This window comes from Amia ocellicauda, chromosome 1 (assembly GCF_036373705.1).
Source record: "Amia ocellicauda isolate fAmiCal2 chromosome 1, fAmiCal2.hap1, whole genome shotgun sequence".
NCBI classification, from domain to species: domain Eukaryota; kingdom Metazoa; phylum Chordata; class Actinopteri; order Amiiformes; family Amiidae; genus Amia; species Amia ocellicauda.
Window position 1 is genome coordinate 21,813,148 of NC_089850.1, and position 26,840 is coordinate 21,839,987.

General features: G+C 39.0%; 2 protein-coding genes across 2 annotated transcripts; both read right to left on the minus strand.

Moving 5' to 3' along the window:
- Positions 1–1,717: 1,717 nt before the first annotated feature.
- rpf2 (ribosome production factor 2 homolog) lies at positions 1,718–5,705 on the minus strand. Its single transcript, XM_066698949.1, has 10 exons — positions 5,561–5,705; positions 4,356–4,488; positions 4,149–4,186; positions 3,881–3,920; positions 3,492–3,573; positions 3,308–3,384; positions 3,048–3,147; positions 2,598–2,700; positions 2,326–2,470; positions 1,718–2,051 (listed from the first exon to the last, which is right to left on the minus strand). The coding sequence occupies exons 1-10, from the start codon at positions 5,581–5,583 to the stop codon at positions 1,845–1,847; spliced, it is 948 nt and encodes a 315-aa protein (XP_066555046.1). The 5' UTR covers positions 5,584–5,705; the 3' UTR covers positions 1,718–1,844.
- A 2,295-nt stretch (positions 5,706–8,000) lies between these two features.
- amd1 (adenosylmethionine decarboxylase 1) lies at positions 8,001–26,590 on the minus strand. Its single transcript, XM_066698962.1, has 9 exons — positions 26,265–26,590; positions 18,102–18,188; positions 14,217–14,343; positions 13,965–14,067; positions 13,466–13,508; positions 12,881–13,025; positions 12,459–12,551; positions 12,081–12,236; positions 8,001–11,879 (listed from the first exon to the last, which is right to left on the minus strand). Exons 1-9 carry the CDS (start codon positions 26,372–26,374, stop codon positions 11,736–11,738), a joined length of 1,008 nt encoding a protein of 335 aa, XP_066555059.1. The 5' UTR covers positions 26,375–26,590; the 3' UTR covers positions 8,001–11,735.
- Between the last annotated feature and the right edge of the window lie 250 nt (positions 26,591–26,840).

The window sequence follows — 26,840 nt, forward strand, 5'->3', positions numbered from 1 at the left end:
TCAGCTCCCTCCACAGATTTTCTATGGGATTAAGGTCTGGAGACTGGCTAGGCCACTCCAGGACCTTAATGTGCTTCTTCTTGAGCCACTCCTTTGTTGCCTTGGCTGTGTGTTTTGGGTCATTGTCATGCTAGAATACCCATCCACGACCCATTTTCAATGCCCTGGCTGAGGGAAGGAGGTTCTCACCCAAGATTTGACGGTACATGGCCCCGTCCATCGTCCCTTTGATGCGGTGCAGTTGTCCTGTCCCCTTAGCAGAAAAACACCCCCATAGCATAATGTTTCCACCTCCATGTTTGACGGTGGGGATGGTGTTCTTGGGGTCATTCCTCCTCCTCCAAACACGGCGAGTTGAGTTGATGCCAAAGAGCTCGATTTTGGTCTCATCTGACCACAACACTTTCACCCTGTTCTCCTCTGAATCATTCAGATGTTCATTGGCAAACTTCAGACGGGCCTGTACATGTGCTTTCTTGAGCAGGGGGACCTTGCGGGCGCTGCAGGATTTCAGTCCTTCACGGCGTAGTGTGTTACCAATTGTTTTCTTGGTGACTATAGTCCCAGCTGCCTTGAGATCATTAACAAGATCCTCCCGTGTAGTTCTGGGCTGATTCCTCACCATTCTCATGATCATTGAAACTCCACGAGGTGAGATCTTGCATGGAGCCCCAGACCGAGGGAGACTGACAGTTATTTTGTGTTTCTTCCATTTGCGAATAATCGCACCAACTGTTGTCACCTTCTCACCAAGCTGCTTGGCGATGGTCTTGTAGCCCATTCCAGCCTTGTGTAGGTCTACAATCTTGTCCCTGACATCCTTGGACAGCTCTTTGTTCTTGGCCATGGTGGAGAGTTTGGAATCTGATTGATTGCTTCTGTGGACAGGTGTCTTTTACACAGGTAACGAGCTGAGATTAGGAGCAGTCCCTTTAAGAGAGTGCTCCTAATCTCAGCTCGTTACCTGTATAAAAGACACCTGGGAGCCAGAAATCTTGCTGATTGATAGGGGATCAAATACTTATTTCCCTCATTAACATGCAAATCAATTTATAACTTTTTTGAAATGCATTTTTCTGGATTTTTAAAATACACCTACCATTAAAATTATAGACTGATCATTTATTTGTCAGTGGGCAAACATACAAAATCAGCAGGGGATCAGATACTTTTTTCCCCTCACTGTATACACACACACACAGGGTGGAGCAGCATTCACTCATGATTTTGACTAGCATAGTATTACACCAGCAGTAGAGAGGTGATGAAGGTGTCGACCATAGAACACCACAGAGTTGCAGTTGAAACAATCTCAAGCAAAGAACTGTGGAATAAATTAATGGAATTCAAGCAGGAATTATACCAAAGTTAGAAATATATTGGTTGGAGAATGGGAGGTAGAGTTACATTCTTACCTGGTCAGACAGCAAATAAATGTAAATAAAAAAATCCCAGTGACATTTATACTTTGTCTGATTACATACAGAACATGGGCATGCAGCACCAATTTAACTATTGCCATATTTTCTGCTCTTATCTGAAATCTTACCTGAACTCTCCCTTAGCAGAATCATGAAGTGTACAGTGTACTGCCTTCTAGTTCATTTGACTTTTATTAGGACTGAAGTTGTATACTGTATTTTCACATATTGAAATCTCACATATTGAAGGGCATCCCACAGCAAAAAAAACATAAGAAAATATAACCATACAGAACTAAAAACAGACAGCCATGCTGGTATTTTAATGAATTATTAACAGTTCGTATAGAAGTGTGACAATTTGACAACCTCCATTAGATACCACTAGAAAGTCCACAGTTCACAAAAAGCTTGGAAGCATTCCTAAGCATCATGCTCATTCGGTTTTTGCTTTTTTGCGGCGGGGTCTTCCTCTGCCTCCGCCGCTGCTGCTGCTGCTGCTTCTCCTCTCCTCTTCTTCAGCCCCTTCATTTTCCGGGTCTGCAGCTTGCTCAAGTCCTGCTTCTGCATGTGCAACCGACCATACTTGGTGCCGAAGGTATCGTGGGAAATGTTCTTCTTCTTCTTAGCCTGGAAGGATAAATTATGACAAACATTAAAGAACAGATTGATTATAACAAGTAATACCAAACAATGGTTTCCCACTTCTAAAGTTCAGTGGCATTGCAGAGTAAATAAACACAGCACAAAATGTGCTGAGCTTATTCTTCAGAAGAGCAAACATTTTCATGATCAAATATGACCACACGTCAATCACAACCCCTCTTCCTCGGATATGGTTAGTTTCAAATCATTCTTAAAAATGGGTAGAATGGTTTTAGTTCACAGAAAGTGATCGTTATACCTTAAGGGCCTTGGGCTGCCTGTGAGCTGTCTTGTAGAGGTCATCGGACGCCAAGTGTGTTCTCCGCATGACAAAGTCAAAGGACGGGCCCATTTCCTCCAGCTCTATCCTGGGAGTCCGGCATCCGGACTTCTTCAGCAGCACTCTACACCAAACACAGAGGACACAAACAGAAGTTACCCAAGAGTTTGATCGAGGTGTTAAACTCTAAGGGAATGTGTGGGCGTCTGTTAACAAGAGCTATAGGCAACATCTAGCATCTGCAATCTTACTTGTAGCTCCTCAAGTAGATCTTCCCATCCAGGGCAGTGAAGTGCAGAACATGCTCCAGCCCAGCCAAACGTATTGAGGGTACCGTTGGCCCTCTGAAAAAATCTGAAAAACAGACATCAACCAGGTGTGACAAATAAACTCAACCTAAGATGTTAGGAGCTGATGGCACAGGAGGCTAGACTGATAATGTGAGCAATATTTCTTTTAAATCTACATATCTGGCACACAGATGGATGGTCTTGAATCTTTGGGGCCTTTTGCACCGATAATTTGATGCAGACTGAAGTGTGTCTCGTTTCGTTTGGAACTGTGTAACCTCTGTAGTGTGCAACAGTATGTGCTTGGAACCCCATTACTTGCTTAGAGATCAAAATGATACACATGTACAGGTTGATTTCACTCCCAAATTACATTCACTGCCAAACTGGTACGTTTACTAGAGAACATACCTGTTAGAAGACTCTTCAGCTTTTTGAGTTCATTATCTGTTTCAAAGGAGTCGCCGGTAAATACTAGCAAGGGTTTTGTTCCTTCAGGACACTTACTGTTCTGTTAACCAAAAACAAAATTATATTCAAACTACAAATATACATGAATTACATTCATATTTATAAATTGTAAATTTGATTGTGTTTTTTCAGAGAAACACTATCTTGTTATGGTTTACCACATAGCAATCATGTATGTTGCTCCTTTAAAGCCACCTTACCTTGATACCTTTCAGAGGAATAAACTTCTCAATGCCCAGCTCAATCATGTCCAGCACATGGAAATCAAACATGCGACCTGTACAGTGAAAAACAAATGCAGATGTTCAGAGTCTTAACTGCAGCACAGTGTGCTTTGGTGCTTAAATGAAAAATGCATGCTATCGTCAACAATAGTAACCTTACCAAATGTCAGGTTGTTTGGTCGTTTCTTGTTATGGGAGCCAAATAAGAACAAAGAGCAGTCAGATTTCTTTGAAAAGAATTCCTGGAAGAAAAATAAATAATACACATCATTACTATGGATTCAATTGATATTACTATACAGTTTGTAAAGCAACACCTTCCGCCATCTTTTAGGAAAAGCTTAAGTACATGAATGTATTTTACACCTTCAACACAATGAGACCCCGGTGTAACACACAAGGATCTTACAGGAACTGGTGGAATTAAGTTTTTGTAAAATTCAATGATGGGCTGAAATTGACAATGTGAGCTGGATAATGAATGCTGGTTTCTATAAATATACGCAGGGTACTTATTTGAGCGAAAGGAAGTAGCAATTCCTCACTTACCAATGATGTTTGGTCTTCAAAGGGCCGCGTTATATTTTTTCTGGAAAATATAATGGATCCAATAAAAATACAGACTTATGTAGTCACACTTTGATTTATTTTGTATTTACTGTGTGCGTGATGGGACTTTAAGGGATGGTTAATTGATTGATTTTCATGTAGGAATTAACACTTTGTTCAAAAGAACTTCTGAAAAATAATAAAAGCAGCAGATTTTTTTATTTTATTTTTATTTTTTAATGAATTAAATCTTTCCTTTTTTACTTACTTTTTGTATAAAACAGCATTTGGTTTCTTCAGGGAGTACTATGAAAGAAGAAAACATTATAATGCAATCTGCATAATAAAACAAAAATGCCTGCAGGATTACAAAATATGATTAGGCTAATTAAGGACCATAAAGTTTTATGTGCAGTACACAACAAAAGTGTTCTATATATACAGTATATATACATTATATAAAATAAGCACTTACGATGTCCTTCAGGGCCTGTGTGACAGTCTCACTTGTGTTGCCTCCTTTGATGAGCATAGCATTTTTAGTGTTCTCTGTAAGCTTGGGCTCTCTACTTTGGAGAAATCTTTTTGACCGCTTTGTTTTTGGTTTCCTGAAAGAAAGAAAAGAAAGGGGAAATTAAAATATTTAAGATGGAAGAGATGGGTGATATTATAAAGACAAATGTCAGTTGTAGGTCTACATGTTCAAGGAATGTGCTTTCAATTCAGAATAACGCATGTTCATTAAAGACAGTCTGGAAAACAAGATTAAATTGCCTTTTAAAATGAGATACAAATATACCAAGGTTAGACTTCTGTTATCGTGGTTAAACCTAGGCAAAGCTCAAACTGTAATGATCCAATACATGCATTACATATGTATCTTGATTTCAAGTGTATTAAAGCTTTGATTTGGATTAAAGCTTATCTTATGAATGAAAATTCATGACATATGTAACCCAGCTTATTGATAACGGTTTAATTCAATTATACATAGTGAAAACATTGTGGCATAACATTATTACATTAAGATCTTACCATTTTCATTGTCTGGAAAACCATGTAGTGACAAAGTAAAGTTTTGAGTAATAAATAAGCATTTATTATATATTATATGTCATACGTTTTTTGTTTTGTTTTAGAATCAACAAAAGCCAATATGAGCAGATGGTATTTGCACTGACGGTCAGTTAACTGGACAACATATCAGTGTACACAGATCTGACAATGATGCTGTGTCAGCAGATATTTGTAAGTAACGGTGTTGACGAAGACAGCATTATGGTCAGGAGTTACACGTGTCAGACTCTTCGGGAATCCATGCAGCTGCTATTTATTGGGGGTTAAAAAACTTTAAATCACTTAATTTCCGGTCACTGGAGAAAGAAGGGGAATATGGTAGATTAAAATGTATCTTTACATCTCATTAATCCCCAGTATTTAAAACTGACATATACACACAAAGTGTCTATAAAATAAAAATATTCGAGACATTTTTGTGATTTCAACAACTCTAAACAACTGAGACCGGATCCCAATCTCTGATCACCCCCTACTGTTTTCTGGCATGTGAAATACAGCATAACATACTATATCAACGTGAGAAATAGAACAAAAAAATACCATTCAACAGAACTTCTTACACAATAATATAATGCACATATAGAAACATATGTTACTTACACCACTGCGTCCAGCTGCGTCATTTTCACCGGCCAGAGAGCACGCTTGTATCGCCTAGAAACACGTGAGTCCACCAGAGCAGGCGACCCGGAAGCACTCCGCGCACTCCCCTCTCAGTGCGTCATTTCCTTTGAAAGAGCGGTCGCTGCGACCATAGATATCGATGAGTCGCAGTTCCGTGTTCACGACACTTTTTCACGGCTGGATTGTAGACGTCGCCTGGACAGCAATATTCATGTTACTTTACTGCACTCGTTAATGTATCAATATAAAAGCCTGCCTGAAAGTCATGTTAAACAACATTTTATTCTCACCGTTTTATTGCATTATCGTATCCATGTCATTCCCTGGACAATGGTGTTATTTGCCCCGCCCGCCTGGGTGGCAGTGGCACATGGCGAGGGGACGGCAGCGCCGCAAGATGTCTCCAAATGACAGCGGACGCAATGCTGCTCTTGCTTACAATTGAAGGCCATACTGTTCGCTGTATTTTTCAACACAAGAGACTTTTAACAAAATAACACTTTTTTTGTTGGGGATGGCGGGGATATAAAATCATATAGGTGCTGGAAAACACTGTCTTGGCCCGTCTCTGGCAACGCAAAAAAATGCAAATGAATGGCCATTGTCCGCAAACTGTCTAGGCCGCTTAAAACATGTATCCAAGACTATTTAATTTACACCTGTTCTTTCCGAATAAGGAAAAATGTAGCATGATGGAAAGTAACTTATTTAACATTTTTTGAGTCATCAGTATTTAATATATTCCTTGTTTATGATTTTATGAAAATAATTTATTCAACAAATGCATTCAGATTGCCAGTCATTTGACATACCCAGAGAAACCCATGTGTGAAATGCAATCTTGCAAAAGATTTCTGCACAGCTGTTAGTCTTTCTTCATGGATCAAAAATATATGTAGCCTATTCCCTATGTAACTTTCACAAAGAAAGGACTATCATACTCCATTACATCCTAAATTAAGACTTACCAGAAAGATCAGTGTGTATCACTTCATTTCTTAATACACCTCAAAAAAGTCTCTTGTTGGTAGTGGACTTTTAACTTTAGAACTACAAACCAAGTTAAATTAACATGTTAGGTGAATTAGGTGTCATGAATGTAATATATATTTATGATAATGAACAGTTAACGAGATTTAGGACACCAGGTTTCAGACTAAGACACCAAAGACTAAGACAAATATACTCGGCAAAAAAGAAACGTCCTCTCTTTTATTTTCAGCAAACTTAACATGTAAATATTTGTATGCACATAAAAATATTCAACAACTAAGACATAAACTGAACAAGTTTCACAGACATGTGACTAACAGAAATGGAATAATGTGTCCGTGAACAAAGGGACAGTCAGTATCTGTGCTGCAGTGCATCTCCTCCTCCTGGACTGCACCAGATGTGCCAGTTCTTGCTGTGAGATGTTACCCCACTCTTCCACCAAGGCACTTGCAAGTTCCCGGACATTTCTGGGGGAATGGCCCTAGCCCTCACCCTCCGATCCAACAGGTCCCAGACGTGCTCAATGGGATTGAGATCCACGCTCTTCAATGGCAGAACACCGACATTCCTGTCCTGCAGGAAATCACGTCCAGTGAAGGTGGGTTTGTGCCCATAGGTGACGTTGTTCCTGGAGATGTCTGGTGAGGACCTGCCTTACAACAGGCCTACAAGCCCTCAGTCCAGCCTCTCTCAGCCAATTGCGGACAGTCTGAGCACTGATGGAGGGATTGTGCGTTCCTGGTGTAACTCGGGCAGTTGTTGTTGATCCTGTACCTGTCCCGCAGGTGTGATACTGGGATGTACCGATCCTGTGCAGGTGTTGTTACATGTGGTCTGCCACTGCAAGGACGATCAGCTGTCCTTCCTGTCTCCCTGTAGTGCTGTCTTAGGCATCTCACAGTACAGACATTGCAATGTATTGCCCTGGCCACATCTGCAGTCCTCATGCCTCCTTGCAGCATGCCTAAAACACATTCACGCAGATGAGCAGGGACCCTGGGCATCTTTCTTTTGGTGTTTTTCAGATCCAGTAGAAAGGTCTCTTTAGTGTCCTAAGTTTTTATAACTGTGACCTTAATTGCCTACGTCTGTAAGGTGTTAGTGTCTTAACGCCCGTTCCACAGGTGCGTGTTCATTAATTGTTTATGGTTCATTGAACAGGCATAGTTTAAACCCTTTACAATAAAGACCTGTAAAGTTATTTGGAATTTTACAAAAAGAGACGTTTATTTTTTGTGTGGAGTATACATACTATACAGATCTTTGACTATGACTTGCAAGAACTCTTATTTAAAGACATAACTATTTTTAAGCCTGCTCCTGGTTAAAGAGAATCAAATTAATTAGGACCAGTGCTGTGCACTCTGCATAGGCGAAATGCAAGAATCCGGGGAACTTCTTTAAATAAAGTAAAACAACATAGAAAGCAAACTCATTTATTAAAGCATCAAGCTCATGGTACAGATATATTTTCGCACATCTTAACCAACCAAGGAAGAGCAAAAACAGAATTTAAACACCAAAGTTTCCCTTCAAAGCATCCCGACACAGTCCTGCAACGGCACCTATTAACCTATTGTTATCGGAGGCGTGTAATAATTTCCGCCTGAATATCCACCACACACTATCAAGGGGGGATTTTTTTATTTTGGTAAACTCCATTCTTACCACCCAACTTGTGAACAAAAATCCCCCAGTCATTTGGAACACTTAAAATAAAAATTACAGAAGAAAAAAATTGGTCCGCAGTAAAAATGCTTGTTTCTTTTTTCAGTAAAAAAATAAAAATAAAATACCAAAAGTTAAAGCAAATGACCTAGTTTTATAGAAGAAAAAAATGTTCCAAACTAGAAGACCCCAATCACTTTGTAATGGGAAATTAAGTTAAAAAAAAAAAAAAATCCATAATTGTCACCTCAAAGATGTTTTTGGAGAGGACAGGTGCCAATACCTTTAACCAATTACCTCAGAGCTCCTATTAGTGTGGCTGCTGTAAAATGTTTGGGCAGTTTCCCGTAGGGGTTCAACTTGGCAGCCACAGCAAGGACCATTCTTAGGGTTGGTCCTTAGGAAATACAGACCCAAGTAAGTCAGTTGACTGCACACTTTACTGGTGTCTTTTTTTTTTTTTTTTTACTGGGTCCTTGCTTGAGCTGCAGGTGGGTTTCAAGTGGTCCTTTACAGTAGAAATCAGTAATTGAGGCAGTAATTTGAATCTCTGCTCATTCAGCAGTATACTCTTATTGTTTTTAGGAGCTTTCTTTAACATCCCATAAGAAACTCAAAACAAAGAAAATTAAAACATAAAAGTTAGCTATAGTGCTGAAAGTGGTCCTGGTTTTTTTGATACAGTATTGAAGTCACCTGCAAGCACCTGTTACTTAGGTCAGATCAATGTATGCGATTCTGGTAGAAGCAGAAGCATTTTGGATTCATAATTAAAAACATTGATTCACTGCCCAACATCATTAATTATGACACCATTTAATCATTCAATAAACACCAGAGTCAGTGTATTTAGGATTTTCTTTAAGCACTATAGTTTTACATGGCAAGAAATGTAGTTTACAAGCACTGTCCAATTCTTAACCATGGCAAAGAAAAAAAGATCAAGTTCAATTAAACCATTACCAGAAGAACCCCGTCCCATTATGGTAATTACAGCTGACAAAACGTCATTAAGATTTAGCACATTACCTTGTATAGGAGGAACAGAACGCAGCGAACAACACTTTTGAGCAATACAGCACTAGTAGTCACATGCACCACAATGTCACAGGATTTTTCCGTCACTGAACAAAGGGCATTGATGCTGCTCCGAAAACTGCAATGCAGTCACATTTTGGACCAATTCACTGCAGAAACATCTGTTCACAATTAAATTAATAAAGTGACAGTTTATGCAACACTTATATGTAGAATGATCCGGGATGACCCTGGCATGCTCAGATCAGTGTGCGTCTATTGTATGGTTACCAATTTCTCTACAAAAAAAAAATATATATATCGTTTAAATAAACCACCTCTCTAAGCAAAGAATCTAATTCATTACATTCAGTCAGTCCAGCACGGCGCTACTGGGGGAGCTACACACAATGTCAAGCACCATTCTCTGGCTGCAGTGTCATTCATGTACAATCACGGTCTCACTACAAAGGGGAAATCACGCTGGTAGATTGTTCTACTCCAGGCCACATTACTGCATCAGCTCAGACTAACACTTCCTTGGCATTTCCTCCTGCTTACCTGAAACCACAGATCTAGGTATTTAAGGTGACTAACATGCTATTGACTAAATATTACATAGACCTTTTAATGTAGGTCTTCTAATCATTACCAACTTTTCAATCAAGGTCCATCTTCGGTTAGGGAGTACAGCATCCACAAATTGCAAAATATTAGGTATGTGTAGTGAGGCTTTATAATCTGGTTCGGTGCTCTAAATATCAACCAGTCTTTTATTCTTGTATCCCAGTTTTACCCAACACCAGTGAAACTAAGCCTGGAGTGATCTTGCCTATGAAAAAACAATTAAAGTCTGCCGTACACATTGCATTGACTATTTCTATTTGAGTTAAGATGCAAGGTCAGATTTTCTATTAGTATACAATACCATAGGAATAACAAATTGTAGTCATTTAAAAAATACTCATGATTTTTTTTTTTTTTTTAAATCAACAGGCCAATCCAGGTTTCAATATAACAAAGCTTAAGATACTTTTAACTATTAAATCAGTTTCCTAATCCATGGCGTCTCACGGTTTTCTTCCAACCTGAGCACTAACAGTTTAAGACCTATTAAAACTAATTCCAGCTTTTAAAAAGAAAAGCTAACTATATGGCAGGATTAAGGGAAGAACACAGACGCTACCATAAAAATAAATGGTTTAAATGCTTAACTATGGCCTTAATTGCAAAAACAAACTAGTGCATATGTTGATACAAAGTGAATTTTAAATGTATCCTGTGTTCCGTTTGTGGTGTCAGTGAACTATATATTTCTGTAATTAACTGGATAGTATCAGTGTAAAACCATGAACCTTTGGTTAATATTAGATTTTCATTCCTTTTTAATAGCTACAATAAGTTTAAAGGTCAAACTGGGTATAGAATTGGTTAACTAATTCTGACGAGACAATAGTTATTTGGTTTTGGCTCATAATAGTTAAATGATGAGCATACAACCCTTTCTTGGGTTTGCACGAGGTACATATAGGTTTGGAATATGGCTAGTGTGCAGAGGTTAATCTAAAGGTGAATGCAAGAGAAATATTGGTAACTGGTCACTAATTGTTCCATACGTCTTAGATTCAAAGGGAGAGCTGATGGATAAGTGAGTCACTCAATCTGCCATTTTACAATTTTATTATTTTAAGTTCTTTAAATTGAGGGAAAGTGATTAAATAACATTGCAAACAGTACACATTAGTTGGGCAAACCAAGGAACAGTGCCTCCCCACCCCCTCACTGTTCCACACAAGGACCCAAAATACGAGAATGCCACAGACTTCAATCAAGTGCTTTAACAGTTGTGCGTCGAACCAAAAAACTGCAAACACTGGAACACAAAGTTAGTATAGTAATTATCCCACACTCCTTCCCCTTGAAAAAGTGTGTGCTCTGTTAAAAAGCTAAAACTTTTGTATCGTTAACAAGTAATGGTCAAAGTTGAATTACTTAACACTCGGGGAAATGTTAGTGAATGTGTAAACCCTACAATAAACACACATCCCATCTCAGCATGCCAGGGCTCGGCCTAGTGAGCACGAAAGCCTTGTCTGTGGGGAATCAGGGGAGACACCTGTAAGAAAGGGCCACAAGAGACCGAGCTGCAGCTTGCACTCTTGTAAGTGTTGGAAAGCCTCATACAGCAAGTGCTTAATTTCTCTACATGCACTTCAAGATCACAGCAAGAGTGAGCTAGAATATCTAAACGGAGAAAAGAGCATTCATGCAAGATATCTAAGTCATAGATACAATAATGTGTACAATTCAAACTCGAGGTTAAACTAGGGCCCATGTAATCACCATGGCCAATGAATTCTAAACAGTGGCGGCAGAATTTCAGATGATACTCTGCACAAAGGTGAAGCCAGCTGCCACTGAGGACTAACCGGCAGCTGGCTTTCTTTTTACGCTTCTTCATATTCTCGGCTCAACTCTGCTGATTCTGCTGACGATTCTTGGCGTAACTGGTAAAAATAAAGTTGTAATCGTTGAACTGGGCCAACTGGCGATCGAGGCGCTTGTACCCTTCGACTTTCTGGGCGGAAGAAAAGACACTGCGACATTTCGAGTTCTGCAGAACAAAAACAAAAGTACAGTTCAAGATTAGTGACAGGAAAAAATGTATACTCTAGCATTCCCACTGTCAGTTTCAGTTGGTACTTGTGTTGTATGTATAGTAGTATTAGAGATAAAGCAACAAAAAAGTAAAGAATGCTGCATCAGCCGGATTATTACTTTATTTCTTGGCAGATAGTTTAGTCGTAATGCATACCTGATTAACAAAAAGTGTAGTCACAAATTTCCCTGGCTTGAAGACATCCACAACCTTCCTGATCAGCTCATCGTAGGTGGTCTGGGAGAGGTTGGTTTCGAAGCTAACGTAGGAGAACTCTGGCTCTGGAGTGATGTGGATCGTCCAGTAAGTTCCCTGCAGAAGAAAAACATTTGTAATAAGAATTCATGGCCACTGTCAAACAGCAGTGTCACCCTCAGTTTACTACCAAATACTGCAGAGGGAAATGAAGCATCCATGAGGTAGTACAGAAATGTATCCTTTCAAATGATAGTTTCCAATTAGAAGTGTCTTGTCGTTTGGAACACACATACACTTTAACAGAACAGTCTTAAGATGAACAAAATTTCTACTTACATCAGTTTTCATTCCATTCATAGAATAGCCACATGGATTGAACATGGTGGCATCGATCACAGAACCTGGTATCAGGTCACGAATTCCACTCATCTGAACAAAAACAAAAAAAAGGAGATTGTTACCAAGTGTGGTTTGCTGGAACAATTTAGAAAAATGCACAACATTTCAAATCCCAGTTAAAGCAGCAGTGTGTAAATAGTTTTGTTTATGCGTTTAAACAGTCCACATGAGGTTTTCTCTAGTGTACTTTCTAAACTATAAAAAAAATGAATTGGCTAAACAACTCTAAACACCATATGTGCCGCAGCAATGGAACAGTCCATGAATATCACTGGAATGAAGAGTAAAACTAATTCATTCTGTAGGCTGTTAGACATTACATTAAACTACACACAACAATGTAGGTGTGGTCTCCTTACACGAGTGACATCATTTGCAGAAACACCATCTTTCATGTAGAACTGGTCCATAACCGCTGGGTCAAGATCACTCATCAGGACTTCCAGCGTCTGATCCGCCTGCTTGTTCTCCCAAAACTCTGGCAAATCCAGAGTAAACAGGTACCTGGGGAAAATGGAGAACAGATCCAGCATTAATTTTGCCGTGTTTCGTCTTGCTAGAAATGAATTCCAGATCAACAGCCACACCCATGCTCCTGTGCAGCACAGCGATCCTCTCCCTCTGATAAGCGCTGGTATCAGACAATGGCTCTGTGCTCTTTTAATCTTTGCTGGCCATTTAAATTCGCTCAGCTGACTCAGCATGAGCAAGTTCAGGGTTATCTCAAAAAAGAGAAGGGGCTGCAGAGATCCAGGGCCATACAAGACTAAAAGGACCTTAATTTAAAAACTATATATATGCAAATTTATAATGAATTAAGAAAAATACATTCTCAAATATATCTACTATTTTATTAGGTATCTTCTAAAATGTATTAAGTATTTTTTAAATCTAAAAATGCTCCATGCAGACAGAAAACTGCAATGTTTCAAGCAAAGTCTTACCAGCAATCAGAATTCAAACGTCCCATACAGTATGCTGCCCCATCTGTAAAATAAATATAATTCATGTAGAATGTACTGGCACTTTATTAGATTATAAACAATTCTAAATTTTGCCTAAATTTCATTGGCAATATACATACTAATATATACTATATATATGTTGGTTACAAGATGTCAGGACAACAAAGGATTTCATTATGTAATTATGTAATTCTCTGTGCATTTAAAACACTTCCTGACATTCTCCCGTGACAACAGCACAAGAGGAACACAGAAAGCTGCATATGAATTGTGTCCTTTTGCATGTCAGGTTAACAGCAAACACTTCAGAGTAAAATAAACACAGACCACGTTATCCCTGAGAAGGATTGGGCCACTTAATTATGCCTTGAGAACAATCTGAATACATGCAAACTCAACTACAGTAGTGGTTTGCTCCTTAAGGTCCTGGAAAGCTCCTAAATCTGAACTATGTTAAGATCTGAGTTAGAGGTCTTACTTGGGAATATCTGGTTGAGAAATTCCACTTCCTCCTGGAAATTCCTGTGAGGGAATTCCTGATGGGCTGGCTTCATGAAGTTCTTGCGGGAATAGAAGAAGTTCTGTAGAATTCAAAGATCAATGGCATTATTTTGTTGTCCACTAAATGTATTTATAGGTGGAGCTGAAAACAACAAAAGCCCTTGGAATATGATCCTTGGATTCTCTCTTTGAATTGATGAACCTGGACAGAGCAAGAGAAAGTCCATACCTCAATTGCATCAAAGCCACAGTATTCCCGAGCGAGCTCCAACAGAGGAACCAGTGCTTGCAGTAAGAGGGTGGTACCACAGGTCTTCAAAATGAAACGTCTCTTGGAGACAAACATACTACTCTCACTGTTGAAGAGAAGAAAAAAGATTAGCCAAGTCCTATTAAAAGTCATATGGAGGGGGGCTTTCTAGGTCTGGGACAGTAAATTGTCTGAGGGGAATCAGGGGCAACATCTGTAAGGTAAATGATTTTTTGTTTACATATATGGAAAGATATAAAACCATGGAAAGCATCACATTAGTGGTTGGCTGCTCAGAATTGTGTGCAGAGGTTCAGTACTCATCTAAGGTTTTTAATTTGCCTTCATTTCTATTCAAGGCTCCTGATAATTGTTTTTAGTAAAGGACTGTTATAGGATAAACGGGAAGACTTAAGCACATTAACTAACTAGCTCCTTTTTGTCTGTGGGGTGGGAGGATTCCTATTACCAAACACTCACTGTCTGTTTGCTCAATTTGAAAGAAAATAAAACCTGCTTACTTTAACTTTTGGCAGTTTTGTCGGTTGCCACTTTATTAAGCCTTGATTAAACAATCATCTTGATTACTTCAAAGAATCAAATTCAGACATTTAGTAAAGTCAAAGACATTCACACTGATTATTGCTGCCTGAGACGCAGCTATTGGAAGGGGTTGGGGGGTTAGTGATAACATGTCAAAGTCAGTCTGGAAGGAGTAAAATAAGACACTAGTAGGTCTGACGAGTATCAGCTTTGCTGAATAAATGAGAGCATAACTGCAACAAAACTCTAGAGTGCATTGACTATTGAGGGGACAAGTTCTGAAATTTAAGTTGCAAGCTGTAATTAACTAAAAATCACTCATTGAAAGGTTTTAGATTATAAATGTACATGTAAGCCAAACATTCAGAAGAAAAGCTAGGTGGAGTTTTACAAACTAATGTTCTTGAAACCTTTTAGAAAACGTTTACTGGATCATGTTTGTTCTTGTTTTCACCTAAATATGTTTCTATTAATTGTTCATCTGAACTCACTGGAGAGAACCCTGCATTCCTGGGATATATACCTAATACACAATGTCAATCCACCAGCTTATTTTCTTTGCAATTCTCCAACACCAACAGCAGCTCTGTATCATAAGGAGAGCGTATGTGGCTCACTGATAACCCTGCCTGCTCACAGGCACCAAATACGCCACAGTAGGCTGTTTAACCGACAAACTGTGAGACTGAAATGTACCCAACTCTGTCTCGGCCAATTGAGTTCTGCTCCGAGAGGAATCACAATCAGTGATAGGATATAATTTGGAGTGGTCTAGGTCATCGGACCTGCACCTTTTCAGGCTCCAGGGCTCGGTCTATTGTTTAGGAACCTGAGCTATTGTTTGATAATGGGGAGAAGTTGCAACAAAACTGTAGTAAGGATGTTTTGACATTCAGACTCGTGTAAAAACAGATTTCACAATTAAAACTGACAAACACTAACCGTTAACATTTTATGCATGATGGATGATGAAAGCAGGCTATTACAACAGTGAAATCTGGCAGGGCTCCAAACATTCCTTATAGTATAGATAAAAACCAAATTATTGTAAAAGCACTATAAATGTAGTTTATAAGTTAATAAAGCAACCATAGTATGAGAGTAATCCAAGTAGGATGTGAATTTCTAGAAAGTGCTAGATAGTGTCTTCAGAACTGAACTCAAAGGCTAGGAGGTTTGTTTACCAGACAGGTATACAAAGAGTTATGAACCTTCAAAGGTTCTTCAGAGCAGTCAGATTAGTACTTGTCAGTCAAATACACCTCTACCTCAATATAATGCCATCTGATTTTGTATTGATGTGTGAAACCTAAACCACATGGTTTGCATTTAGCAGTGTTTACTGTATTAATACACTACCTTTAAAGTAAGCTTAGAAGTGTTGTACATATTTTAAAAACAATTTAACCACTGTAGAACAGATTTACTGCGAACAACATGTTTCAACAAATGATTTGCTGACTATTAATAAAGTAAATGCTTGAGGCCAAAGCAAGTTTGATATGGTTTCACCTATTACACAGTAAGATGTGTTATATCGGGGTAGAGGTGTACTAACCCACGTTTGTAATAACAAGCTTGATCAAACTGAAGTAGGCAAATTATAATACAGCACACTGGTTTCTTGTATGTTTTTTTTTTTTATCCAACAAATAACGCTGTTAAAATCGAAGGTCCATATTTTCAAATGTACTCTTACCATTACTGTTCAAATTTGCATTTCATTACATATTGCAATGCAAGATTATATATATATAGACATGGTAAGATGCATCTGATATGTACTTAAACATTTGTTGCATGTACAATAAAAACTGTTTCTACACTTTTTTTTATAGAATACATAAAAATTTGATAACTCACTTTGATTACCTTTAATCAAATTACGAATTATGCAAATTCACACTATAAAAGATATTAACTTTAGCCTGTTCTGAACCTTCGAAGGTCAAAATGAACCTACTGGAACTTCCCTTCCAATAGACTGACGGTACAATGCAGAGGTAAGGGCAGCACAGCACTCGGTTGTGGTCCAACTTGTTAAATAGCTCTGGGCGGATCTTACCAATCACAATGAGTTCCTAAGATACCATTCTAACAAGAGCTACAACTAACAATAAGCACACTTTCAACCCACAGGACACACGGGAATCTGCAGAGGAAACCATGGTTCCTTGGATACAAACTGTTGGCAGTTTTCTACCACCGTGCAGACTACTGCACCTGCAAGTTGCACACTTATTTGAACCAAGGTCAACTTCACAGGCAGACTAATCGGCTTTGTCTCATCTCCTAATCTGCTGTTATTCTCAGCAGCCTTAACTCGACCTGCGGGAAGCAGGACAGTTCTCACTCTCTGACATTCAGATAACCACAAGTCTACTATATTGCAATTCACAGCAGGTTCCCTAATGAAGGGGGTAGGCTGATGCAAGAGCATGTTTTTCAAAATATCTACAAGCATGGGTTCAGTTGTGCTCATCACTTGTCAATGAAGACAACTTTGAAAGTGACAGATTAACTTGTTTGAAGAGAAAGGTGCTGCAGCAGTTGAAAGTGAATACTAATTACTACACAGTGTCACTGGTGATGCATTGATCTTAGTGGCTGATTTATCTTCATGGGACTCAGACCTGAATGACTGTGGGAAGCTGGCCACCTTTCAAATGCAAAGCAAAAAGCTTGAGAATCCATAACCACCAGACCACTGAGTTACCAAGTGAAATTCTGCAAATGATCCTTGGAATACTTAAGAGATTATCTGAAAACATTTATAACTAGGACATCTTACCGACTGTACATTCAAAGTAATATGGAACATTGTCCAACCTACTGCAGTCATTTTTTCAAGATTGTTGCAACAGAACTAAAATATTGCACTGCACATTGTAGACAAGGGAAAAATTGTTCTAAAGCAGTTGTAAGACTACAGGAATGATATGAGGTTAGATCTTGTACATCATTTTCCATGTTACACTAGTCTCAAAATGTACTACTTCGGTTTATGTATTGTCTGTATACAGGGTTTCCTGCAGCTATAGTAAGGGCAGGCAGCCCCAAAAAACAAAACGGCAACTTTAAAAGGTCCTGACTATTCATTTGTACACATTAGTTACACCAGTTTCACCAGATCCACACAAGGCAAAGTACTTCTCTTACCACACACCTGCCAGGAATCAACCTTCAAATGAACAAGGTCTGGGTCAATGATTCTTAAGTCAACATGAATACTTACTTATCACTGCTTATTAAAATGGTTGAATGATAAATTAAAGCCTTTCCAATGTGCATTTACATGCATAAATGTGAACGAATACTCACCTGAGTATATAAGCTTCCTGCTTGTCAGTCTTTGTCACACTTATGATCAAACAATGCACATTCTCCAGCAGTTTGTCCCACTCAAACCTACAGGAACACAGAAAGAGGAGTTAAATGGCATAATGTGTCAAGAGCAGCTGACCAGCAATTCACCCCAAATGCTTTTCCCCTCTTTTGGCCAAGGTCAGGACCAGACTTGTGAAACAGAAGTCTTACACATGTACATGAAAATCAAATCAAGTTCATTGCACAGTAAATTTAACTAAGAAATAAAAATTAACTACTAAACCTTTTCATTAATAAAAGTTGATTCCTCACACAAATGGTTCACCTGTGAAGATGTTAAGACATTAAGACACGTCATTAAACACAGCAGTTTCACATGGTGGAGGGGGGGAAGCCCGAGGAAAAGCTGAACCCGACTTGTTAAAAATCAAAACTCGCCATATTGGATTGCAGGAAGAGCCCAGAGTGTCAGATGTATGAAAATGCATTTAAGAATTTGGTTTCAGCAGACAATCTAAAACTGTTTTCTCAAGCAGACTATTGAAACAGATTTGCATTACAGCATCTAAAAAATGCTTTCATTTATAGTTGGGTGTCAATATAACTACCTCACCCCCTCAATTCCACAGCCAACCACCCACCTCCATGGGAGACCAAACACTTGCAGCAGACAATCAGATTTGAAAATCCTATTCTTGTCCAGAAGGGAAAAAAAACTGCTTTACAAAAGCCATTTACTATATGAATTGAAAAACAAAACAGTTCAGTCTTCAGACGTGTTATCAGGTCAGATGAGGGTCAATGGACTCTAAACACTGGGCTGGGATTTCTTGTTCCAGGTCACACCACACTTCATAATGATACGGTTTAGGAAATGTTGAAAAGCTACAGTTATTTATATATGTACATATTTTATAGGGGGGATCTTATGGTTTCATTTTACAAATATAAACTCAATCCTGTTGACAAAATCAATGTGCAACTAACATTAAATGACCACTTCTAACAGCGGTCATGAACTTAGGACATTAATACCTTTGATAAATTGTAACAAAGAAATGCAAGTGTGCAAATATATGTTGCTTCATGTACTTTTAAAATTTTATACACTTCCCATTTGAACCCCAAAAAAGTACACTTGCATTTTTCCTGCTGTTAAATTATGTCACAGTTAGATACATATGGAGGATACTAAGTTGGGCTGCCTGCTTTGCATGTTTAGATCTGGCAACTAGTTTTAAAGCTGTAGTTGGCACTTAGTGTCAATCCATGTATTTTTTGTATTTGCAGAGATCTGGTGATTCATGCATTGCTTTCCAGAATATTTTAAATTACACAGAGCACAATATATGCTTATTACAAAGTGTTGTATGAGTTGTGAAATCTTTCAAAAATGCTTTTCAGTTTAAAAAAGTATTTTTCAATTTCTCTGCAGGTGAAGCTTCACAATTAGTCTAGGATAACTAATACACATACAGCAAAAAATAAATCAATTTCTCAGGATTTTTTAAAATCTCTATTAGTAATTATTTGATTTTGGTATCATGATATAATGTACTTATCAATTGATCTGAGAACACTGCACTGTCAACTGAACTAAAACAAAGGATATATTCAGCATATTAGATTTCATGGAATACAGCTTTGCACGGTCTCAGGTTGATTAATCTGAAGCCTGTGTTCAGCTCTGGTAATCTGGACTCTGTGCTGCAGTGCCCATTCGTCCTCAGGACAGCTTCCTGAAGAGGCCCAAGATTTATCGGAAACTAAGCAACATGGCACAAAAGAAAAATCTTTGACCCTACCTCTTCAAGGGACATTGTTCTTTTCACTACAGCTGAACTTCTCTGTAAAAAGTAAGCAGATAGTCGTGATAACCCTGTAACCTTTCACTTGAAAAAGGAAGTGGATATTCTAGAATACTTCTGACCAAATTCTTGTTGCAAACTACAAACATATCAGTCCTAGTACACCATGTTATATTAATCTGCTGGCCAGCAGTATGAGTCAATCTAAACAGGACACACTTGTCATGAAGATTCAGCACCTGTTTCCCACGCCTTTCTCAGACTCTTCAGTCCGTTCTTATCAGCTGGAGACATGACGCCCATCTGTGCTTGAATAAGTTATGAGTTAAGACCTGAATACTGTAGTGAGTGAAGTTACTGCAGTACAGGGATCAGGTACTGTAATGAATCTTACTCGCCTGTGGAAAAGGTTGTCCATAAAATCTGCCAGGATAAACCCCATAGCAAAGATAACAAAACAAGACACTAAGTATTCTGTTCAATGTAAAAATAATGCATCTAAATCTAATAACCGAAATTCACACATTCATTGAGTGATGTAGTTTCATGCAATTCAGTATTTAAAATTATGCTTTAAATTGGGACTGTCAGTTGAGCCTAACAATGTAATGCAAGAGGCCAAAAAATAAACTGATCATATTAATCAAACTGATTATATTAAGATTTTTATTGAAGTCCATATTTTTTTATTTAGAATTGCAGAATTACAAGATCTAAACCCCAGAGAAGCACCAATGTACATTTTATTCAGTGAACCCTTTTTCAATTACACACCTTAAAAATCACTATTTGTATTTTTGTTACCAGGCTTTACATCAGGGCCAGAGAACCCTGGTCACAGAGAGTCATGCAATCTTAAGTTATTTAACAGTTTGAGGGGGAAAAACACATCTGATTTCATCATGTGTTCAATGTGGTCAATGTACTTGGTTATTGATTGAGAAATCTATAAAACATGCAGGACTATCCATGAACATGGTTGCAAATTAACTGTATACAGCAGCTGGCTGTGACTTTCATCTTACATTTGTCATTTTTAAATTTCTATCATCAATATCAGTAAGGCATCCGCAATTTAAAATATATTCACAATCTTGCAAGTAACCTTCACATTGACTGTTTCCTTCCTATTTTTAAAAAAATGTGCGTATAATCAACACCTGCTTACTCCCCACGTCCCATCATAGTATTTCAACAATTTAATGTAACTTTCACATATAGTGCATCTACTTATACTTACGAATTGCAAATTTAACAAGAGCATGAAGGAAAATCAATGACAACTAGGATTCAATTAATAACCAATTTAAGTACAGTTGAAACCAAATGCGTTTTTCCCAAATGTGTATTAATAGCCCAAAAAAGAAAATTAGCCACTTCAAGGAGAAACTGCTACATATGTCAAAGCAGCCTCTTAAATTTAGATACTATAGCACAATTCCTGCATATGAAGGAGCAGTTTTACAGACCAAACTGGCAAAGGTGCCACCAGCAAACAGCACCAGTTATAGGAGCGTTTATTGATCCAAGCTGTTGTCAAGCATAACCAACTTGAATTGCACTTAATCCAACATCCTCTTGGCCTCTTCCCAATTAATAGTCTAATATACTGTACTGATTGAATCTGATTAAAGGATTTAATACTAAATAGAAATTGTAGACCTCCTTTAGAGAATGTGGATTCTAATATCACTGGAGGACATGGCTAAACTGCCCCCGGCTTAAGCAGAAGCCTTCAAATACTAAAATAAAACCCTGGGCAAAGAGTGAGACTTAAGAACAAGGTATAAATTAGCTTTAAACATTCCTTGAAACCACAGTGACTGCTGTACTTAAGCCCATTGATGGGTGTGATTTTTGTGAATCAGATTTTCTCATGAACTTATTTGGACAATGGCAGTCTACCAGCCACTACAAGATTAGGCTATCCTCTACTGGTGTCCCCCTTGACATTACCCACTAAGTTTGCCAGCTGTAATTAAATCCTGGAGTCATTCACTGTGCAGAAGGAATTCATCAGCACCTCACTCAAGTGCCATCATTTCACTTATTGTAACACTAGCCGTGAAGATCTCGTTCCAGAGCCGCTCTCGCACAACCCTCGGTCTGATCACTCGAGAGCCAGTTCTAACCGTCTCAGCACAAGGTGTCACACTGCAGAAGCTCTTCATGAAACTGTTTCTATAAACCATGCTGTCATACACATCTTTTACACACTAGTCTAATTTTTTTTTTTGTTGAAATTTAGTTTCTCATCCATGACCAAAAAAAACTAAATACCAGCAACATTTCTGGAACGTCTTAGTATCTCTATAATTGATCTCATTTCTTACTTGTAACATCCTTAAGTAGTGTTGAGTTTTTTTCCACTTAAAGCATACACTATTCAAGAAGATGCTTCCAATCTGAATTACTATGCTACACTATTACAACATGATTTACCATATTAACATGAATAAGGTATCATTCCCCTATAGGATAGAAGAAAGCAAATTAATGCTCTCAGTACATTTACCAGTATAATATTTTATACTCCCATATTTTGCAACTCCCAATTAAGCATCAGAAATCATATTAAAGTTAAAATGGGAAAAACAATCATGACCTTGATAAGCGATAAATAAGTTAGACCTTCAATACATTGTTTGCAGGTGTGTAATCTTCAGTACTGCACATTTGCCAAAACAAAGCACAACACATTTCCACAGAAGAGTATTAGACAATCTGTCAAAGTATTGGCTGCACAAGACAGACCTGACCATTCTAGTAGAAATCTAGTGCTGCAGAATTAGCACTGAAGCTACGATCAAACCTTTTTGTACAAACCATCCTGTAGTACCATGGTTACTGAAATTATTGCTGTATTGCTAAACAATAATATAGCCACTGAGAATCTGATATCTGTAGGACACTGTAAAGGTGTATGATTTCACAGTACTGAAACGCATTAAAGGTGGGGGGAAAAGCATTTAAATGTATAAAATGCACTAAAACATTAGTCTCAAAAAACATTCTGCAGTAATGTATTTTGAACCATGAAGGTAGTAATGGCATTAACCATGTTCAGGTTTCATAAATCATGAACGCACTGAACAAAGTAAGATCACAACTAAGAGAATCTTGCCAACATTGCCAACTGGGATTGAATAGGGTGTTGGCCAGAACATACTTTAAACATTCATCCGAATGCAAAAAGATTGCCTTCTTAAATACTGAACAATGAAAATAATGCCAGAATAAATATCTTCCCTATACTGGAGGGGGGGAAAAAACAATTAAACAAAATTAACATGAATGTCAATTATGATACGCATAAAAGACTTTCTGGAAAGACAAACAAATGTTCAGTGAGTTGAAACTAGAACCCTTATATACAGACATGAATATCAGATCATGGAAAAAGGTGAACACTTAAAACAATGGGCAAAGTCTCAACTTTACAATTATACTGAACTCACATTTTAGCTCAACTTACATTCACATTTTTCTAAAGTAACACTAATTTGCATCCATTAGCAATCTCATCAAAAAATTGTAATTGCATCAAGTCAAGATACCCCAGTTGCATGTAAGTGGTAATTTAAAACTTATGATAAAGATCAGTCATAAATGTACTGCTGTGCTTATCCAAGACTCGGGTGAGTGCAAATGCAGAAATGTGTCATACAGGGTATATAAAACAGCTATGCACAATTTCAATTCTCAAGGTTGTAGAAAGATTCACACAGCGGTATCAATGAAATATTTAGTCAGATATAGTATTTCATTAGAAGCAAACTAATCTATAAAAACAATTAGGCCTAAATATGTTGATTATGTCCCCTAAGGGTTTGCAAAATATATTGAAACCAAAATCTTCATGGTAACAAATGGACTGAAATTGACAGATGTTATGCACAAGCATAATCAAATACATACATATATTTGTGTAATGCAGAAAATGCACTAACACCCTTGTATAATTTCAGCCTAACGTTATTCTACTGTAAATCAGCAGAACTCTAGAAAATATTCACAGTCATGGCCTGATTCAATGGAAACTTGATCAGAAGGGCAGCAGATTAGTTAGGTAACATTCCTCCAAGTACACAAATCTCTAGAATTAACTATTAAGCCTCGGTGAAAACTTTATTTGAAGTGATGGAAATGTGCAACATCCAATTATGCCAAAAAATGTAACCATAAAAACTGAAGCAGGAAAGACCTATGCTGCTGTTTATCCCTTTTACACAATACACTACAGAGTAGAGAGGGTGGGGGAATGGGGAAGCCAAGTTAACTTCCCAAATCTAACTTCATAAACTTCTAGAAATAATGCTCTAGTATTTGGCAAAGTAAAGCGACCAAATTATATGGCCTCATACACTGGTGTTCACTCTGAGGACAGGGACTGCAGCACCTTATTTGCTCAAAACCACAGTGCAGTCCAAGGGCAGTCTGACATGTGCATTTCACAACTGAACACAATCACCTTCAGCAAACAGCCCTGACATCTGGGTTTTGTAACTCTGACACACGAGCTGGCGACACCCATGAGAAATGCCCCTATCCTCAGAGGAGGACGGGGCCCCAGCTGGCCATGGGCTTCTCATGTGGAGCTGCATGTGACAGCACTGACACCTCAGCACGCAGCAGGTGCCACAGCTGGCCGCCACCAGGCAGCGCGGGCCTATGAATCGCAAGCCTGTGCAGGAGCCTGCTCGGAGTCTGAGGAGTGGCCCTCTGCCTGCCCTGTACACATAAAGTAACAACTTGCCACACTACTCATTACTTCACCCAACATGTTATGCATCTTCTACATTAACAGGTTGAGAAAATGTAATATTAAACAGATCTAGAGCAGCTAAAACCACAAAACACAGCTAAACATTTTGCGTTTGTCAAATGGATTCACAAAGAAGTGTACTGACTATATAGGTATTGTAAATTGGCTGCTTAGAATGTACTATTAGAGCTATATTAACAGAGATCGGGGGAGTTTAATGCAGACTACTTTCACAAGTCGATTTTTTTCTCGTTGTTTAATGTCCATGACAGTGATTTCCCTTCATACATGTGAATTACAGACATGCGCATTGCACGTCTCCTTTAAGAGTTGCCGCGATTTAGGCACTCTCGTGTGACTGGGGTCGCTCTGTCCCGGAGGTGCCAGCGTTCGAGAATGTCGTAATCTCCGAACCCCAGCGCGCCGCTGGCCAATGGGAGGCCTGGGAGGGGCGTTGTGTCCTGGACTGAAAACGTGAATGTCCCCCAGGTCGAAAGGCACGTTGGAGTTGAGAGACATTACCTTCCAACAAAAGAAAACCCCAACTAGCCATCCAATTCCTATAAAACCTGGCGTCACACGGGAAATTAAATCTTGCCCTCGAGTGGCGGGGGTCTTTCCTTCAGGGCTGCTGGCGACGATCCGGGCTGGATCAGCTCATGCACATGGCTGCTGCTGCCTCCCTTGACATGCTCGCCCCCTGCTACACCTCATGTTACAACACGAATTATCAGCAGACGGCAGCTATCGCTCCAGATTAGATCAGACACCTAAAGAGTTTATAGTCGTAATCAAGCTTGCATTCAACCCTGGTCATGGCTGCTGAAATTACAGGATGTATCAACGAATTGTCGGGCAGCAATGCCAGGACATCTTGGGCGATTGACGGATCGCCACTGCGGCACAAGCCCACACCGTGCCCGTCAACCCGGAGCAGACAGCCGCCCCTGCCCCGCCGGACCACATGCCTCGCCCGTGCGTCACCCGGCCCGACAGGCGGTCAATCACTTGGGCACAACCGGGATAAACCAACTTTGGATGCCCTCCGAGTGCTAACTAGTACCAGGAAGTCCAATCACGATCTTAAAATCTTTAAAAAAGCAACCTCACGTATAATGTAATAATCATGCGCAGTAGCGACGGTCATGACGAGCTACTTCACTGTTGGCGATGACCAGCTCGTTTAATACATTTATACATAAACGACAGGGTATTTAACGGCCCTGGAGCTGTTTTTAAAAGAAAGCAATCGTGTTAAAGGCCGTATTTCCGCGCAGTTCACGCTGCCGTGGGGAGCAGGTAGGACACTTTGAATGGGCGCTGAATGGCCGCTCATGGGGGATGGTAGTTCGCGGATTCAACACGGCTCTCGGCTCGCCTCCACGACGCGCCGCAGACCCGGCCAAACAGCTCGTTTTCCGGGATGTAAAATACGATTTCACACGCAAAAAAAACAACCGATCGACTCAGTTTGAGTGGCAAAACAAACCTCACATTAATATTGATTTTTAAAAATGGTGGACAGTTTTTTTTATTTTATTTATTTTTTAATATATATTCATCTTGTACCCGTGTCGCACTCACCTCGGGATGTTGCGGAGGTCCCCTGTTCCTTTGGTCTCATCTTGCCGGGAAAACCACACCTCCAGCAGCTTCTCGGTCCCCTCGAAGAAGTGTGCACCGTTCTCTTCCATCGTGAGACAACAGACACCGACAACAGAAATTATACGTTGGTTTTGTTTTCCAAATTCAGTAAATCCTAGTTTGAGATTTATAACTTAAGATTTGTTTGTACAGTCCTTTAGCAATCCAGGTGTCTTTGCTTGATTTTACCGTCTTCCCTTTTGCAGAGAATACCGTTTAGCGAGCGCTAGCTAATATCGCCGGCCATACTGTGTAAAGCCAAGATGCCTGTCTGCGCAGGGCTTTTATAAACTCCTCTGCTACGTCATCCTCGGCCCCAGCCTCGCTTTTTTTTCCCTCGGCGGGTATTTCATTGGCCGCGACGGCCGCCATTAACTCTTCAAAGGCTCCGACTGCAATGTGTCGGTGATTGCCCAAACGTATAATAAGCTAATATACTGAGAAAACATGCTGGCTTGCTAAAAGCCACTTTTAAGTAGTAATAATAAGTACATGACGTTAATAGTGACAAGTTAT

What these genes read in the sequence shown, in the direction of transcription:
- amd1 (XM_066698962.1), bottom strand. Translation starts at nt 26,374, where the DNA reads ATGGAAGAGAACGGTGCACACTTCTTCGAGGGGACCGAGAAGCTGCTG. An exon ending in CGTTTGAATTCTGATTGCTG is followed by an intron (nt 13,026 to 13,465) that starts GTAAGACTTTGC and finishes CATTTTCCCCAG; the next exon opens with GTACCTGTTTACTCTGGATT. An exon ending in CTACACTTTTTGTTAATCAG is followed by an intron (nt 11,880 to 12,080) that starts GTATGCATTACG and finishes TTTGTTCTGCAG; the next exon opens with AACTCGAAATGTCGCAGTGT.
- rpf2 (XM_066698949.1), bottom strand. Translation starts at nt 5,583, where the DNA reads ATGACGCAGCTGGACGCAGTGGT. An exon ending in CACAGGCCCTGAAGGACATC is followed by an intron (nt 4,187 to 4,355) that starts GTAAGTGCTTAT and finishes CTTCTTTCATAG; the next exon opens with TACTCCCTGAAGAAACCAAA. An exon ending in ATCTACTTGAGGAGCTACAA is followed by an intron (nt 2,471 to 2,597) that starts GTAAGATTGCAG and finishes TGTTTGGTGTAG; the next exon opens with AGTGCTGCTGAAGAAGTCCG.